The sequence below is a fragment of the Melozone crissalis genome, unplaced genomic scaffold (assembly GCF_028551555.1).
Source record: "Melozone crissalis strain CALT ecotype California unplaced genomic scaffold, PUWL_Pcris_2 ptg000007l_1, whole genome shotgun sequence".
Lineage (NCBI taxonomy): Eukaryota > Metazoa > Chordata > Aves > Passeriformes > Passerellidae > Melozone > Melozone crissalis.
The window spans coordinates 14,463,804-14,482,172 of record NW_026535785.1 but is presented as its reverse complement, the minus strand read 5'-3'; the positions used below and the strand labels follow the sequence as shown (position 1 = coordinate 14,482,172).

The 18,369-nt window shown below is 46.5% G+C and overlaps 1 protein-coding gene across 3 annotated transcripts; it reads left to right on the top strand.

Annotated features, from left to right (window-relative positions):
* Positions 1 to 1,892: 1,892 nt before the first annotated feature.
* Positions 1,893 to 10,564, top strand: CUNH19orf12 (chromosome unknown C19orf12 homolog). Of its 3 annotated transcripts, none has more exons than XM_054296287.1 (4): positions 1,893 to 1,991; positions 3,963 to 4,070; positions 8,250 to 8,426; positions 9,499 to 10,564. In XM_054296287.1, exons 2-4 carry the CDS (start codon positions 4,055 to 4,057, stop codon positions 9,759 to 9,761), a joined length of 456 nt encoding a protein of 151 aa, XP_054152262.1. In that variant the 5' UTR covers positions 1,893 to 1,991; positions 3,963 to 4,054; the 3' UTR covers positions 9,762 to 10,564. The 3 variants fall into 3 exon arrangements, with proteins under 3 accessions (XP_054152262.1, XP_054152261.1, XP_054152263.1); XM_054296286.1 differs by lacking the exon at positions 1,893 to 1,991 and adding an exon at positions 2,154 to 2,384; XM_054296288.1 differs by lacking the exon at positions 1,893 to 1,991 and adding an exon at positions 2,154 to 2,384 and having other exon boundaries at positions 3,937 to 4,070.
* Positions 10,565 to 18,369: the final 7,805 nt, after the last annotated feature.

The window sequence follows — 18,369 nt, the reverse complement described above, 5'->3', positions numbered from 1 at the left end:
TGCCCCTTGGAAAGCTGCTTGCAGCTGGAATTTGGGGTGTTACTTTTTAAAATGTACATGGCATTTACGTTCTTTGCTCATTTTAGGAATTACATTTGTGTTTTACGTCCAAATCATAAAAATCAAGAGCACCAGTAGACCTGTAACATTTTGAGTTGTTACACAGAGAGTTATTTTATGTGATCATATAAAGCATAGGGAGGTTAAGAAGTCCCCAGTGAAGCTGCAGGAAAGGGACAAAAATCGTGAGTTATATTTCTCCTTCATTTTCTCATGCTGCTGATTTCTGAATAAGGAACTGAGGGGAGATGGTTTATCTTAAATCAGAAATGAAATCATAATGAAGGCTTAGTTTACAAAGCCAAAAACCTCTGTTATTAAACCATTCTTGAGGAAATGGCAGCATTTTTAACATTTGGCAGTAACTTTTCCAAGACTGCCCTGGTATTAGGAGCCAGTGTGGTATTTCAGGGGCCATATGTGACACAGCTGTTTTCATGCTCGTTTGATTGCTCCTGGTGCTCTATCAGACTAGCACACTGCATTTTACTGAGCTGGTGGCTGAGATAAACCTGGATGACAAGCATGCAAAAACATTCTGAGACTGAATTCTCAGAGTAGGGCCAGGCACCATTCTGTGGCAGGCAGCCCCTTTCCTCCTCCTTTATCCTAGCTCAGATGGGACTGGGATGTTCTGTTCCACAAGCATGTTCCTACAATCGTAGCATCATAGAATGGTTTGGCTTAGAAGGAGACCTTGAGGAACATCTTGTTCCACCGCCCTGCCATGGGCAGGGACACCTTCCACACTCCCAGACTGCTCCAACCCCATCCAGGATGGCCTTGGACACTTCCAGGATGGGGCAACCACAATGCCTGTCCTTCCCTATTCCAATGCCTCACCACAACCCAAGAATTTTTCCTAATGAAAGCATTGAGAAGGAGGTGTCTTTACAAACACACTATGGGCCTGCTGGTAGATTAAGCCAGATATTGACTGGTGAAAGAAGCAATGAGGGGAACCAAAAATTCCAGAATTCCAATAATTGACACAGCTGCACACCCAAGGCTATGCTAAATTCCTGGCCTTACAGAAAAAGAGCAGGATACACATTAGAAGAGGCTCCGTGTTAAGCGATTTGGAAGTCTGTACCTCGCAAGTACTTCAGCCAGTGGGGAAAGACGGGGGAAATGCAGTTGGGAAATAAGGATAAAAAGGAGGCTGTAATCCTCTAGCAATTTCACAGACCCTATGGGAAATGCTCCATGGCCTCTCCCTTTATTCAAAAAAAGCTACAGAGCTTTACTTACTCCTCTGTCTCCTTTTTGGACATAAGCCTTTGGCACCATGAATTGATTTCCTGGCACTAATCTATAATCTAAACCTACTCTCTGTCAGTGTGAACTCATTCCCCCTTGTCCTGTCACTACATGCTGTAGTGAACAGCCTTGCCGTATATTTCCTCCAAGTTCCCTTCAGGCCCTGGAAGGCCGCAGTGCGGTCACCCCAAAGCTCCTCTTCCCCAGGCTGAACAACCGCAGCTCTCCCGGCCTTCCCTCGCAGGCGGGCGCTCCATCGCTCTGACCTCCCTGCTGCCTGCTCCGGGCCGGCACGGCGTGTGGTGCGCCGCACACAGCCCGTGGCCGGCCGGAGCCGTTCCGAGCCGCGCTCCCAGCCCGGGCGGGCGGAGGCGGCGGAGCAGGCGGGGAGGGCCCGAGGCCGCGGCGGAGAGCGTGGGACCTGCAGCCCAGGCCCGGCGTTCGGCGGCCGGCAGAGCTGAGGGCCGAACCGGGGCTCCGCGGCCGGCAGAGCTGAGGGCCGAACCGGGCCAGACCCGGGGCTCCGCGGCCGGCAGAGCTGAGGGCAGAGCGGGCGCTCCGCGGCCCGCAGAGCTGAGGGTGGGCCGGGCCGGGCGCTCCGCGGGGCCCCTCCTCCGGCGCCACCGCTGTTTCCTGGCCGGCCGGCGGAAAGCCGGGCGCTGCCGGCGCAGGTAGGCGGGGGAGCAAGGGGAGGAGGGAGGGAAGGAAGCAAGGAGTGGTGCGGCGTGGCGTGGCGGAGCGCGGCGCTGCCTCTGTCCGTGAGGGCACCGCGCCCCGGGCAGCGCCATCGGCCCGCGGGGTTCGCGGGTGCGGCCGCCGGGGCCGCGCTGCCCGGGGAGGGAGCGCCGGGGGAGCCGCCCCAGCGCCTGCGGCCGGGCCTGGAGCTGCACCTGGACCTGGGGCCATGGTTCGGTGCGGCGCTAATGCCCCCAAAGACCTTCAGGCCCCACTGAAGTCCCCTTGCGCTGCACAGAATCCCCGAGTCATTATGGTGGGAAGGGAGCTCTGAGATCACCCAGCCCAAGCACGGCCACCCCGAGCAGGTGACACAGGAACGCGTCTAGGTGGGTTTTGAATGAGCATGTCATTCCTCATTTCTCCAAGTCACACTGCGGCTGGAGCAATGCTTCAGCAACAGTAAACCTGAAATTGACAGGGAAATAAATAAAGAAATAGCTATAGTGTAATTAAATTTCGGCTATTTCAAAGGATTTATAATTGCATTTTATGCTCAGCCTATTTTAGTCATAACATTTTTAATAAATTTTAAAGCATTCAGAACATGTTGATTAATTTTAATGAGATGAGGTTCTATGTTTTTGCAGTGAGTCAGGGAAAACATCTTTAATTTTCAGGCTTAGTTCTGATTTTGAAGATATCACTGCTGTGTGCTGCGCTAAGTGCCTCTATGGTGTAACAGCTCTGTTATTTGTGTTTCTGAGTGTCAGCTCTTTCCTCTTTCTTAACTGAAAGTCACATTATTGGCTTCAGTATCAGCTGGCTGATGAAAGCAACCTGTAACTTTTTTGAGTACAGCCTTCAAAATGGAGAAACTGGCTAGGAAATGTGGGGAAAGAATAGCTCTTAGTTTATTAATTAGAAGGGCAATGAATGAGGTCTTCAAAAATTCAAGGTCAGAAGGAGTTATGGCCATTCTTTCACAGAGGCTTTGTAATTCAGCAGACCAGGTAAGCTGGATGTTCTAAGTGCCTAGACAGGTTAGGTGCCAAATTTCCTTTTATCTCAGTGGAATGAGATCCTTCCCACTGAATACTTAGCTGCATTTTTAGGCATCTAAGAACCTTGTAAAATCAGCTTCTAGGTCCCTACAAGTAGTTTGCTCATCTAATGAGTGAATTTGTTACCTCTTGTGTTAAATAAACCTATTAAGTGCTTTGATTATATTACATGCTTTGATAAATACACAGGAGGAAAGCAATGCTTTTAAGGCCTCAGTTCTTGCAAAAAACAATATTTAAATCCTCTTTTGTGCATTTCAATTGAATTCAGGTTGTCTAGCAAATACAAGAGTTTCTTACCATCTCCTCATGTAATTGAAACTGAAAGAAATCTGAGTAAATATATAGTCAGTAACATATTATTACAGTAAATATTTGTAGATATAGTGAATCCTTATGGTTGGGAAAGAAGAGCACCAAATGCTGAGGTGAGAATGGCAGTAAGCATATTTTAACTGTTATGCCACCAAGCCGGAGTAAAACCTTTCTTAGCAAAATAAATGAAAATTGCAAATGCAGAGCAGGTTCAAAACTGGTAGATTTACTGGCTGCTGATGCCAGTCATGATTTCTATCAGACAAGCCCCTGCTTTGCAGATTCCAAGTGCTAGACCAGGCTGTAAGGTGGGATCTTCCGAAAGTGATGGTTTAGGAGCCAGGTGCTGCTCGTGCTCACAGGATGTGTAGGCACCAGTGATGAGATTGTCCTCCTTGGCAGATGGACTCAGTGTCTCGAGTCCTGTCTGTCCACCAGCTTTTATTGAAATTATTGACGGACTTCTGGCCTGTTCTGTCAATCAGGTGATGTTGTCCTGCACCCTGTTGTTTGTCAAGTTGTGTTCTTTAGTCTGAGTACCTTGTGTTTGGATTTTCTCCAGTGCTGTTCTCATATTTCTTATGAAAGGTTGCAGTTCATAGAGAGCTGTTGCTGTACAGTTGAGACAGAAGGAATTGTCACCTCACATTCTTGTCCATCACCATCTGGTGTCCACCGTGATGCGGACAGGCACAGGTAAGAGCACTCATGTCTGGATCTTCCCAGTGGGTTTGGGATGTGCTGTGTGGGTGGGATTTGTGCTGTGCACATGGCAGAGATGTTCCCTCAGCTCCCTCCATGAGAAGCTGCAAGGAGCAGTGAGGACAGCTCCGTGGTGGGGCAGGCTGGGTGCTGCTGGGAATGTCTGCTGTGTGGGCATTTGGGAAGAGGCTCATTTTTCTCTCAGTGCAGGGATTGAAGGGCTTCTGCTTGTCTGAAGTCATCATTTGGTGAAGGAGCAAGTAGGCTGATGAGATGGGAATGTTAGCCTGGGAACAGCTGAAATGAGGTTCACACCACTGAGTTCACTGGGAACCCTCTTCAGTTCTTTGTATTAGCAGCACTTTCAGTGAGTGGGGTATGATGTTGTTGTTTCAATTCTTTCTATGGCATTTTTCTTCTTAAGAAAACGTGCTGGCTGTAGGTTCAAAGTTGAGATGTTGGAACATGATCTCTTTGGACAGGGAGAGCAGGAGCATTGCTCACTTTGTTCTCCTGAGTGAGCAAGGGAGCATCAAGTGAAGTACAGAATCTAAAACTGGGGATGAGTGTTTGGGGACCACAAAGACACAAAGAGAGCAGCCATCAAACTGCAGTAGAACAAAAACATTGCACAACAGAGCTTGGTTTGTCAGCAATTTCATGTCCTGGAACTCTCGGGTTTGTTTTCTTCTTGAGGTGCTGAAGATTCTTAGTACCACGTGATGTCAGTAGGAGCTGTGGGGACTCAGCACCTCTGAAAGCTGCACACAGTTTATGGATGTTGACATTTCTATCCCTTCATTAGACCAAAGCCAGTGGTTTACAACCCTGGTGTTTCCTAATGTCAGGGTGAATTCAGGAGGGAACAATGGGTTGCTAGAAACAAATTGCACATTAAGTTACATGTCAGTTACACCACCAGAGTTTGTAAATGCTTTTGGCTATCATGTGATTGTACCTCTAACACACAAAGTTTACAGCTCCTTCTGTGCTGTTCTGGGGTAGGATCCTTGCTCCTTTGTGGCACCACTGGCATTCTGCAGCATGCCTATCTTCCTCTTCTGTTTGGTTGTGATTCTGATCAGTAGGTTGATGTCAGATGCAACTTTGAGCTCCACATTCTTGCAGGTGGCTTCTCACAGACATCACCACTGTGTGAGGTGTTAGAGGTTTGTAGCTGCAGAGCTTTGTAAGCCTTTTGTTTGATTTCCTGAGCGAGCTGGCTTGCTGCTGATAGTTATTGACATTGGTTTTTTGGTAGGGGCTGCTTGTCCTAATAGCAGGTTAAACACTTTTGTGGTGCCTCTGTGATGCAACTTGTTAGTGTATTGTCAAAATATCCTTTAATTGCCTGGGATGTGTGGTGGAATAAATACCTGCTCACTGAAAATTGCCTGATTGATCATCTTGATTCTTAATTGAATTCATAATCCTGTGTGCCAAATGTAGGAATCTGGGGTTACTTTACATGTTAGGACATGGTTTATGTTTCAGTGGCTCCCACTAGTGCTCTGTATGTGCAGTTAAAAGAAAAGTCCTTTTATGTGCTGTACCTCAGGTACTGTGTTCACTAGTGTTCTCTGCAGGACTTAAGTTATAGTGAATATGACAAGGGATCATAGACATACTTGTAAGATTTTGGAGAAAATGAGTGCTCCTTGTGAAGTCATTGAGAGTTTTGAGTGTGATGCTCACATCCAGAATTAAGCAGGACCCACTCTGCTATGCCAAGGACCTTGTTCAGTCAAGCCAAAAAAGCCCAAATAAATGTTAATTTTGCGAGGGAAAATTGCGTGTGGGAGAGTTGTGATGGGAGTGAAATGATCAGTAATTTAGTATGGGAAACCTACTTTCAGTTTCTGGAGTGCCAGTAAGTTTCCACTTTATAATTGAGGGTGATGGATGAGTTCCAAATTTGCCTTGCCACAAATCTGTACACCACCAGGCAGCAGTGTGATGACCACTTGCCTTATGGCCTGGCTATTTTTTAACTTTAAGTCAACTTCTCTTTAAGATAGTTATTAAGGAGTGTTTCATTTGTCCAGAGAAACCAAGGGTAGCTGGTCACCCTTTGCCATGTCACTTTGAGGACACCTCTCAGTATTGCCCTGTGGAGGATGACAGTGCAGTGACTTTGGGCTGCAGCTTCCACCCAGTGCTGCAACCTGGTGCTTCAACTGTGGGCACATCTTTTCACAAAACATCATTGCACATCTGGTACAATCAGATTGCTTTAGGAAATTGTAGCACTCCCTCAGTTTGAGGGGGCAAAGCTGATTATCTTAGCATCAGGGAGAGCCCTGGGTTCTCAGCTCTCCAAGGTCTGTTGTCCCACCTGTGCTGCAGAGCCTTCATCCTGGAGGGCTTTGTGTGAGACATGGACTGAATTTAGCCCAGAGAGGAGATGCAAATTGTTTTCAGCACTTGGGGTTAGTCTGGGACATGGCACAGAGGTGAAGCACAAGCACAAATCAGTGTCTGAGAGGAGGGAGTGAATCCTGCAGCACTTCAGCCTGCTGGGGGCTGCTGTGCATGGCACTCTGAGTGGAAAACTCACCTTTGGTTAGAGAGGTGAAAACAAACACTTAAATGTCTCTCTTTCCAGGCCTGGCAGTGGCTGATTTTGGGGGTTTTCCCCACTGCTCTAGGACAGACAGAGCAGCCATTTCTTCATTCCCTGGAGCTGGAACCCTATGGAATGAGATAATCTGTAACTCTGGGGGCAGAGTGTGTGGCTCTGCTGTCACTGCCCAGCACACTCTGCCACTCTGAGCCACTGCTGGGTCAGCAGCCTGCCAAGAACCCAAAAGCAGCAGTGGTGAAATGATGAACTTGGAGGTTTCCTTGAGGCTGGCACAAAGATGAATGAAGCAGTGAGAGAAATCAAGTGTTTGATGGATTTCCTGCTGTGCCTCTTTGCAGCTATGGAGCACATGTGGTCCCTTCCCAAAAGCCAGACCTTTCTTCAGGGTCAGCAGTGCCTGGATCCTGCAGTGCCATGGATGATTTGCACTCAGCCATTTTAGTGCAGAAGAAAGCTTTCTCTGTTGCAGTAGTTAATTTTTACTATGAAAAAGAATATGATACCTCTGCACATTAACTTTGCACTGAGGAGATCTATTCAGGAAAGACTCTGGAAGAGGTTGGCCTGGGCTGAGAAAGTATTGCACACACACTGGGATAAGAGGTTTTCTAGGATCTGAAAAAACCCCAAATGCTTATCTGTTCTGCAGTGTTGGCATTGCACGTACAACGAGAAATCTGCAACTTGTGTAGATGTGATTTTATTTTTAATCCCATAGAATGCATTTTTGTTTACTTTTAATTATCCCTGGAAGCCCTTTCCTCAGCTGGTGTGCAGAGTGGGAAGGATTTCTGTAGTGAGCAGCAGCAGCAAGTGACTGAGGGGGAGAAGTTCTGGTCTCAGAGTGCTTGTTCTCAGGGACAGGTCTCTGTCCCTTGCTGAGGACATGGGACAGCATTTCACAAGCTGGGGTCCCGTGTCTCTGCTTGCTCCTTTGTGAGACTCTGCTGGCATCTGTGCTCTGAGTCCTGACTGCCTTCTCCACCCAGCCCTGCCTTTCTGCTGGCCTGGCTCCAGAGCAGCTGAGCACTTCATGTCCCAGCACCAGGTCTGTCCTCCAGCACTTCTCAGGCACTTCTTGGTTGCTACAGACAGCTCCTGCCTTCAGAAATCAGCATGCAAGTGTTTAAACACGTAACCAAACAGGCAGAAGAACTGATACGTGAAAATAATTGACAGATTTGTGGTAAAAATTAGGATAATGAGAAGATACCTGACAGATGAGTCAATTATAATCTGCTAGTTGTGGTAGAGTGAAGCTTTGTCTTTTCCCAGAGTTATGTGTGATGCTGAACACACATGGGAATTGCTCAGGGCAGCAGCAATGTACTGAAGAATTTGATTCTGTAGAATCTCTCAATTTCTTATAAACCCATTTCTTTTCTGGTCTAACATGAGATCTCATTGGCATTTTCGGTAACCTTCAGCACGTGCTGCACGGGGTGCTTTTCTGAGAATCAATAGCAAAAGCTGTCAGTATTTCCTGTGTTTGTCTTTGACCTAGTGGCTTATCTTCCCCCAAGTTCATCTAGCAGCCAGGTTTCGTCTCAGCTGCAGTGACCAACAGGTAACACAAACATCTCTTGCAGGGTTTGGGGACGCCGGGATGCCGCTGCGCGTCGATGATGTGATGGCGCTGCTCAGCCACGTTGCCGCGGTGAAGGGCATGAAAGCTGCTGTGGCCAACTCTGGCCGGGGAGCCGTGCTCACAGGGGCATCTGCCTTTGTGGGGGGCATGCTGGGAGGCCCTCCTGGAATTGCTGTGGGTGAGTGTGCTTTTCTTAGGAACAAGAGGGTGGTTAAGTCTTAGACATCAATGTCCTAGTGGCTTTTGCATTAAGTGCCCCTAAATCAGTTATTGATGTTCCCATAAAACTCCCTTGAAGATGAATGCAGCCATCGGAGGCTTTCAAGTATTTCTGTGCTATCATGGGAGAAATTGCTAACTGAGTAAAAGCTGCAAATTCAGAGGTTTTGTCTAATGAAAAGCTGCATCCCTGTGAGTGCCTAGATCACTTTTTAGGAACAGTCTCTGGGGTGGCAGTTTTTGTGGCAGGCTCAGTTCTGCCACCTCTCCATTGGGAGGGTTCTCTCTCTCTGTCCTTCCTGCCTTCATTCTATCTGTCTATCCATCCCAGGCCGTGTGTGCTCTGGGCAGTGCTGTCCTGTGGATTGCTGTGCTGCACTCACACTGCTGCTGGAGGGGAGCCCTGCAGGGCTGCTGGGCTGCTTTCTCAGCAGCCACAGGCATCATCCATCCCTCTGCTGTTATCCTGATAGCCTGGGACCTTCCACTTACCCCAGCATGTCTTGTCCACTTGGGGAGGGTGGGGTGTGCCCATGGTAGATGAAAGGCTGGATGTGTCTGGTGGGCCTGGTTTCTGAGCGCCTGCAGGGGTGGGTTTCAGGTGTGTTGGACACTGCAGTGTGTGACTCTTAAAGAACCAGAAAGCTCTGACCACTCTGGGAGTATCTAGTAAGAGATTCTGACACTGCTCAGGCAGTTGTTGGTCTGGTGTTTTCCTTGGGCAGGTTTTTATTGTGCACTAGAGCTTACCCTAAGAGAGTGTCCCAGGGAGTGCTTTGGTTCTGATTTCTAAGCTTGAATCTATTTGTGTTGATTGTATAAAGGGTTTCTTTATGGTTGCTGTGGATGTAAAGAGCTTTTAAAATCCTTTTTGATGCTTTGAAAACTGTGTATAAGCCTGGTTAAAGCAGACACAGATAACTTTATCTTGATTTCTAATCGTGGTGGGAGCATTGTTGGTGAAGGCTGAGGATGGAATTGCAGGCTTTCACATTAACTGCTAAAGACTGATGATTCATTCTGTTCCCTAGGAGGAGCACTGGGTGGATTGCTTGGATGGATGACTTCTGGACAGTTCAAGTCAGTCCCTCAGGTTTTAATGGAATTGCCTGCTGCTGAGAAGCAGAAGCTCTGTGCTGAAGCCATGGCTGTTGTCAGGAACTTAGACTGGACTGATGCTGCTCAGCTGATTGCTCTTGTAATGTCAAATTCTGCTCTCACAGAAAAGGTATTAGGAGTGCTGACCACTTACCTTACCCATGAGTTAAAAGCACAAATAGCATATCCAGAATAATCCTCTCCAGAGCAGGATTTTTATGCTGGAATGTATTTTACTCCCATAGCTGTGAATCTTCAACAATTGCTAGTTATCGGTACTTATTATAAATATATGCTGATCTAAGTTTGGGATGTTAGGTTTTGGTGTTTGGAGGTTTTTAAATTTTTATCATTATTGTTATAATTTCTGATTTGTATGGATTTGTAAGGATAGTATTAGATTACTGCATTATCCTGACACAGACTTGCTATGTAATTTTGGATTGCTCTGCACCAGGACTAATTCAAATTACTGAAGGGAATCATGCTGCTCTTAGGCTAATGTGTCACTTGTGAAAATTTTCAAAGTCAGTTTGTTTTATTTAGGAGACTTGATTCTGTTTAAGTGCTTTAATTTTTTTTCCCTGTGAATGACACACAAGGTGCCAAAGTAACTGGGGCACTGAAGAATTTTATCTGTTGTTTGTTTCAGCCCTGCAAAGGAAAGTTTTATAAGGAAGTACATTACTGTGAATTCAAAAGACTCAGTCCATATTTTGTCACGTTTTATTGTAATTCTTGAGTTATCCTTTATGTAAGAAATGAAATAAATACTTAAACAAGATTTCAAGTAACAGGAAAACAATCTGTGAACACTTTCAATTCAGTTTTCACCAGGCTCCTGTGCCCTGGAATGGGAGGGTGGGACATGAAAAAAATGGGGAGCTGAATCTGCCAGTGTTATATGAGCCCCAGGATGAAGGTTGTTGTTTGAGCATTGGTTTCTGGACTGAGTCTGTACAGCTGGTCCTCTGTTTTCATTAAAATGTTAATAAGAAACCTCCTAGTGGTCTGTGTGTTGCTTTAGATGAGAGGAACACTTGAGGAGCGCAGGCAGGCCTGCAGTGGGCAGCCAGCAGCTGGCAGCAGCAGTGCTGCTGGGCTGGGCTGGGCTGCTGTGCCAGCTGCACTGTCACTGTAAGCACCAAGTGCTGTGCTGCTGAGTGTCCCAGCCAGCTGGTCACATTGGGTTTCAAGGCACTCATAAGAGAAGTTTGTAGGCAGGAAAATGTGCATGTGTGCCTTCTTTTTATGTAAAGACACGTGAAACTGTTCTGCTAAGTTCATTTTTTGCCTAAAATGAAGATCTAGTTCTGTGTGTGTGTGATGAGGTTTTCATAAGTTGAGGTTTAAACGGTGAAGCTTTAAACTCAAGGCTGCTGTTGAATGTATTTGATTAATTTACTTCTGCAGGTTCCATTTGCCTTAGATAAATTCAGTGGCATGCAGGGCAGTGATTGTTCTCAGCATTTGATAACACTTTTTCAGTGATGTGAGAAGGAGGTGAAAAAGAATGGTAAGTGGGCACTCCTAACCTTGTCTGAGTTTCATAATGCCACAACTGAAATCAGTGGGGTTTCAGTTTCATTGGCAGATTACACACATTGCAACTTTTTAAAAAGATTTTACAAACTATATCCATTTAAAAATATTATTTTTTAATGAATCCAGTTACTTTTATTTGCAATTTTCTGTTTATTTCACAAATTAAATTCGATCTTTTAAAAATAACACACTGCTAGCAGTGGCAGATGATTGAATGATCCAGGGGGGTGGAGTTGGCATCCTCTGCTCCGCTGTTCAAACTCAGAATGAACAGAGCTGACAATTGATTGTGAAGCAGGCCATAGGAAAAATGGGGATTCCAGTTCATCTGTAATAGTGTTTAGTATTTAAACATACCTTTAGAAATTTCAGTGGTTTCAGACATCAACATCATGACCCCCATTTTACAGGTATTCATAAATTTGGGCCCCAGTGTAGGTAGTGATTTGATTTTTATCACTTGTACCAGTGTAATAGACATGGATGGAGTTTAGATCATTTTAGTCTGGTCCTCTGCTCTCCTGTCATACTCTAAGAGTATTCTTTGCAGTGCTTTTAATTACACCCTCAGAAATTGTAAACCAATTGGAACCACACTCTTAGCCTTCACTGTGGTATGAAAGGGGCATGTGTTACATGGATGCCAACAGAACTCAGGCCCCAGTAGTTCAGAGTTCTGTACAGAGCAGTCCTAGCTCGTGTCAAACCCCACTGCTGCCCAGCTCCTCAGAAGCCTTATGCCACAGAGGAGCATGCTCTTAGTTATTACAATAAATTTAACTTCTAGAGGTTTTCAGATGACTGGAATAGAACCAAGAGAAAGGATTTTACTTCTGTTTGTTCTCTGTTTCTTTATTTAACAGTTTGTTCTCTGTATCTTTATTTAACAGATGCTCTTGGAGCTCCTTGGAAGGTGGCAGGTTTTCAGAGTGGTAGCAGTCAGTTTGCAGACTGGTCTGAAACACTTCTGGCACTGGAAGAACAGAAATGAGCTTAATGCTCATCTCATGTGAGTTTGGACTTGAGAGAATTAGGAAATGACCACTCCTATTGGGCACCCTTATATTTAATTACTGAGGGAAAATGAGCATGGCAGCCACGAATAGTTTGTTGTGTTTCAGTGGTTTGTAAGAGTTTATATTGCTGAATGCTGCAGGAAGAGCAAATTGTACCTTTAGTGCTCTGACTGCAGCCCCATTGCTGTCATATTGAGGTCACCATGATATTGGTCTGTAGCCTTGAGTGGGAATTTGGGCAAGTTAAAAGCATCCTTCAGCAGATTTGATCATCTGAGGGAGCAGAGCAGCTGCACAAGAGTGCTTTAATATCCATCTGTTGCTGCTCTTTGGTGGAGACATGGCTGTCCACCACTGCAGCCCTTGCTGGTGCTGGGGACAGCCACAGGCAGGGGATGGCATCTTCTGAAATCCATTCCAGCTGCATAATGTCCAGGCTGAGTGTGAGGCACAGCCACTGCCTGGGAAGTGAGGTAACACAGTTGAAAGAAGCAGCTGAAAGAGTCACTATGGGGAGATGTACATATTTATATAAAGAAACCATCTGTGATGCTGGTTATTAACCTGGTTTGGTCGTACATGTGACACAATCAAGCTAGGTTTTCACTGGCAGATGGTGTATTTTTTAGTTAAAAATTCTTTTTTTTTTAATTTGGGTTATTTTAAGCTTTCTGATTTCGAAACAGAAAGCAACACAAAGTGTTCTGTTAGCAAGGACAGGGAATATACATGCTTTTTTAAAAGGCAGTCCTGAATTCAGATACAGACTAGTAAATGAGATGTGCCATCTAGTGGCAATTAGATTAATTCTTAAACTCAGCCTCTCAAGGCTGCCTCAGTATCTGGATAACACAGTTAGTTAGCTACCTTTTTCTATGGAAGTAAGGTTGCATTCTTTTTTTGCTCTTACTGTGTCAAATACCTAGTTTTAGTGAATTTGTATTAAACTACAAATATCAATCCAGCTATAAAGCCTAGACTAAAATTTATATGCATTCCCTGCAGAAGTTGGCTCTTTGGTGATTATCATATGTAAGCTGTGACAGCACAAATATTTACTGCAGCTGCATGTCACATTTAATTATAGTGAGAAAATACAGAATCAGGCAGAGCAGGGCAGTTTACTTCTTGATTACTGAGGGACAAGTGGATTTTGTGAGCTGAGCAGCAGCTGGTTTGCAAAGGCAGATTGTCCACAGTGGAACTGGCAGCCAGTGAGGAGTTTGTTACCTGCAGGGCTGCATTTCTTTGTGCCCCTTTGTGCACAGAGGAGGGTGCACAGAGGAGGGTGGCTCTTGGCTCAGCCTGTTCACGTTGTATTTGTCACATCATCTCTCACCTCTTAGGCAGTATGAAAAGTAACAGGGGCTGGCATTCCATGGGCAGCTTTTCCAAGTCAGCCTCTCTCCTTGCAGGGCTGCAGCACAGTGTGGTGGTGCTCACAGGGCTCCCAGGATGAGGGAAGAGACAGTCATACCTGCTAGAGGGTCTGGCCAGGTTTGCTTGTGCACATGGAGGATGAGTCAAATCCTCACTTCATCTCCTGGTTCTTCTTGATTGTCAATGATTAGCTAACTTTTTGGACGAGTCTTTCCTTTCCTTTAGGGTATCTTTTATATCCTACTGCTGCCTTCCTGTGAGCCCCTTGGCCTGTTGGGCTGACAGGAGGACTGGTATTTGTGGTTTGCTGAGACTTCTGTGCCTGTCCTGCTGTCAGTGCAGAGTCTTGTTCAGGAGCTGCCTGTGCTGTGCTCTCCCCAGTGTGGGGCCCTGTGGGGCTGGACAGCAGGAGTGAATCCTCCATTTGATGGAATGGCATCCCTCACTATCCAGAGAGGCCTCTCTGTTCATTGTTCTGCTGCTTTCACATACACACACTTCCAACCACTGATTTCAGAATTAATACTGCTGTTCAAAACTGCACAGATTCATGTGGAGATGAGATTTTCCCTTTTTTTTTCCTCACAGAGTGGCAGCAGCTCCAGCAGAGCTCCCTGGGGACTCAGGGGCAGGGTCAGGGTTGGATCCTGTGTAGCTGCAGTGATGGGACCTGCTGAGCTCAGTCTTCATCAGCACTTTGGCAGTGCTGGTGCAGCCAGAGGATGTAAAAGCAATGCATTTCCCCCCAACTAAAAGCTCCTACAGAGAAGGCAGTAGCTTAGGCTGTCACTGCTTGATCAGCTGATGTATAACTCTGGACTAATTGAGTAGCAGCCTTTCAGCTGGGCTGGAAAGCTTTTAAAAAACCAAAGGCCTTTGCATTGAAGTGAACTAAAGCTATTAGCCCCTAATTAAAACATGAGGTTTCATCTTTACCTTTCTAGAGATCACAGAAATCTATGTATTTTTCAAGCTGTAAGCCAGAAATCAAACATTCATCATGTAATTGCAGTAAGTGTGGGCTAATACTTCTCATTAAGCATGATTTATGAATTCCAGAAGAGCCTACGAGGTAAATATATAAAATTATTCTGAAGTCTGCAAAAATGAAGGTATTAATTTCTTTGGATGACTGTTCAGCAGGAAGAATTGAATGTGAGCATTACAGCTTTCTTCACTCAGTACAGACATCACATTTGGACACCTGCACCTTTGCAGTTCCCTCCCAGCCCCTGCTCTTCTTTCACCCTTCAGCTGGCAGCAGGGAGAGCAGTGTGGCTTTGAGGCAAACCCATTCTGCTGGGCCTCGGAAGATCTGTCACCTTCTCTGTCTCTTCTGCTTGTTTGCTGGGTGACCCTGAGTAATTTCCCATCTAGATCCTGAATGTGCTTTTTGTTAAACACTTTGTAATCTGTCAGTAGGAAATGATGTGTTACAGAAATGTGATAGCACTGTTCTGCAGGTAACCAATCTCTGCTCCTGCAGTCAGCACATGAGCATCAAAGAAGGAATGTAAGAAATGTTAGCAGAGCTTCACAGCAATCAGGACAAAGGAGAAACTGCTAAGTTTTGAAATGTAGCTACTTTCTTTGTGGCAGAAAGATTTACACTGATGTTTGACCTTAACTAATTAGCCCCTGTACAGGAGTGTCTAGCAGGATGCAGATGTTTTGTGTTCCTTATTCCCTGCTCAGCTTCAGTAGGCAGGAGTGAATTAGGGTGAAATTAAATCTGTCCTGAGCTCTGACATGCTGCTTTGGAGTAGAGCACTCTCAGATTACTTTGTACATGTAACCTGAAAACAGAATGAAGGGTTTGTTATTTGGGGATCAATCAGTGAGATGTGATGAATAATCTTGGTAATTTTGGTTCATTCTACAAAGCTTTGAAGCTCTTGGTTTTGCCTGGCCCTGCTGCAGCTCCCTGAGCAGCTCCTTGTACTGAAATCTTAAGGCAAAATAATTGGAGAATCAGATTCAGCTTCTGAACATTTACAGAGACCTGAGTGTTGGCAGTGGGAGAGACCATGGAGCCAGTGCAGGTGTGTGTTTAGCCCCACCTGTACCCCCCCAGGAGACCATGGAGCCAGTGCAGGTGTGTGTTCAGCCTCACCTGTGCCTCCCCAGGTGCTGGCAGTCCCTCACAGCTGGAGGAGATCTGCCTCTCTTTATGAAGTGGGTAAAGCCTGTCCTAGGTGTATGTAAACTCATTCTTCTGATATTGGTGTAGATTCCCCAAATTAGTTTTTGTTCTCACCCAGCCAACTGTCCAATGGATATTTCCTTTCCATTTCTGCCCTCTCCCTGGCAGACAATTCTGCTTGGTACTGATGGAAGTTTTCTGCAAGAAAGGAGCCCAGGGCAGCTCTGATTTTTGACTGCTGTCTGCATTTACCCAAACCTCTCTGGCTCTACAAATCCTCCTCTTTCAGGATAAAAAATGAGGGGGCCATCTCACCTTTCTACCTTGCTCTCCCAGGTAAATTTTAAGCCTTACATAACCAGTTTTTCAAAATCCTGAGTTAAAAACTTGCTCTCTTTTAGAGCAGGGAAGGATACAAAAGACACAGAAGCTGAATGTAATAATCAGGCTTGAGAGAGACAGGGTGCAAGAGCAAATGCTTGGTTGCTCAACAAAGCAGGGGATAGGGCAAAATGGTCCAGAAAATAGCAGATTGAAGGAGAATCCTTGCTGAGCTATCAGTAGGAATCAGCTCCCTGCTCTGTGCCTGTCTGTGAGCCACAGTTCCTGCAGCAGACTTTGACCAAACTGCAGTTTATTAATGGCTTGTGCAGGAACAAAGTCTGTAATAAAAGGCTAACTAGGGTGCTGGTGAGGAAGGCTCCTGGATCTGATTTTGCTGGCTTCCATAAAAGGGGCTGGCATGCTTTTCCCCAGCCATTCTCTCCAGGAATCTGTGTATAAAAACATTTGTTCCACAACCACAGCGAACAGCCTGGCAGCCGCCTGCATGCTTGAGGCTTTCTGCTGTCTGAAGTTTAACTCTGCAGGAGCCTGTGCTGACGCTGAGTCTAATCCTAATTTCAGACTTTCATGTGCTCAACCCAGCCCCGTGGGACTGGGGCTGCTGACAATGGCAGCAGCACATCCCTGGTGAGTGCGGGGTGAGGACCAGCCTTCACACCGTGCCACTTACGATAAGTGCCAGCGAGGATAATGAGGAGCACTCTTGTAGTGCTTTGCATCTTCCAAGTGCTCTGCTCTCCTAACTAATTAAGCTGCCTCGTGACAAAGGTGTGTTTTTGTTGTGCCTGAAGTAACTGTGCTGTATTGTTATGCAATAGACCGAAATTGGATGGTGTCTGCAGATAGCACTCAGGAAATCAATTAACCAGCTACTGGCTGCTCACACCCCAACAACAGAGCCAGCTTCGGAGCTGCCCCACGTCCTGTCCTCTGGTTAGCCTTGGCTTGTCTTTGGGAACCTCGGATATTCATGGAAAGCTGCACGTGCCAAGTGGTTGCAGTGTTTGCAGCAGCTGCATTTCCAGCCACACCATCTCCCAGCCTGCCCAGAGGATGAGTCCCAGTGCTGCTGATCCAAACCCAGGCACTGCTGGGTTTAGCCCAAGAGCCCAGCTCTGTGCTGCAGCTGCTCTGTTCTAAGAACAGGATTGTCCTGTTGCGGAGTGTCACAAAGGAGAACAAGGTCACACTGTGCTGTGCTGCCGTGGGGAGGAATGGAGGGGATGCTCTGCTTTATCTGCAAGATTTCACAGCCTTACTGGGCAGCAAAGGCACCTCCCACAGCCCCCCAGTGCCTGCCAGCAGCTGCAGACATTGCCACCAGCCTGCAGTCAGCAGAACCCTGCGTGTCGGTAAGTGCCACCAGGAGGGTAACCCTGACCTCACAGTGCTGACCTGATTTCTCTCAGGAAGGGGCTTGAAGTCACTGGACAGATTTCTGACAGTACTCAGCAGTGAGTCAGAAGGTAACAAGAAAGGTAGGACAGATGGGAAAGGAAACCAAGAAGTAAATGTAGTTAGGTCACTGAACAAACCCCGGTAGCTGCCACATCTTGGATAGTCTGTGCAGCCTGCTTGGAACGCTGGTGTTTGTCCTTTGGGAGCCACAGAGGGCACGGCAGGGCTGGGAGGGATACAGAGAAGGATAATTCTGTATGGGAGGGCACCTGTGTAAAGAGAGATGGGCTGGTTGAAACTGTTCCACCTGGAAAAGGCACTAGTGGGGGAGATTTTGTCACAGCTGTGACTGGCACAGAGCTGAACTGGAGGAACAACACTGTGCTGTAGAAGGCAGGGTGCACCCCCTGAACTGGCAGAGGTGAGGGAAGTGCTTGTTCACACCGTGGCACAGGGAATTGTGGAGCTCATTGGCACAGGATGCTCCAAGTGCCAAAACAGAAATGTGTTCAGCAAGTGATTAGGCAGATTGAGAGTGAGCACTGGCCACACCAGCCAGTGCCTCCACAAGTTTCTCAGCAGGCTGACAGGAGACTAAAGCAGCAGCAGAATTGCTCTGTAGGTGCCCCTTCAATGCTGTCCCTCGTGATTTTGGGAGAGGTGAACTCTGGCTCTGGGTTAGTCAGACTGCTCTCATGTTCTCCCAGTTCCTGCAGTGCTGTGCCAACACACGTGCTGCTGTGAGTAAAACACAACACAGGGACTGCCAAAGCAATCACGCTCTGAAAAAATGTGGCATTTTCTGTGTTGTACAAAAGGGGTTTCCTGTGCTGCCCATTTGCCTTTGTGTCTTTTATTCTGCTCAGGAGTGGAGCCTTCCTCTCTCACTGCTTTCCCATGTACAAACGAGTGATTAAGCAGAGGACCTGACCTCTCCAGGTCCATCAGTTGCAATCAGTTACTTTGTGACCTCAAAA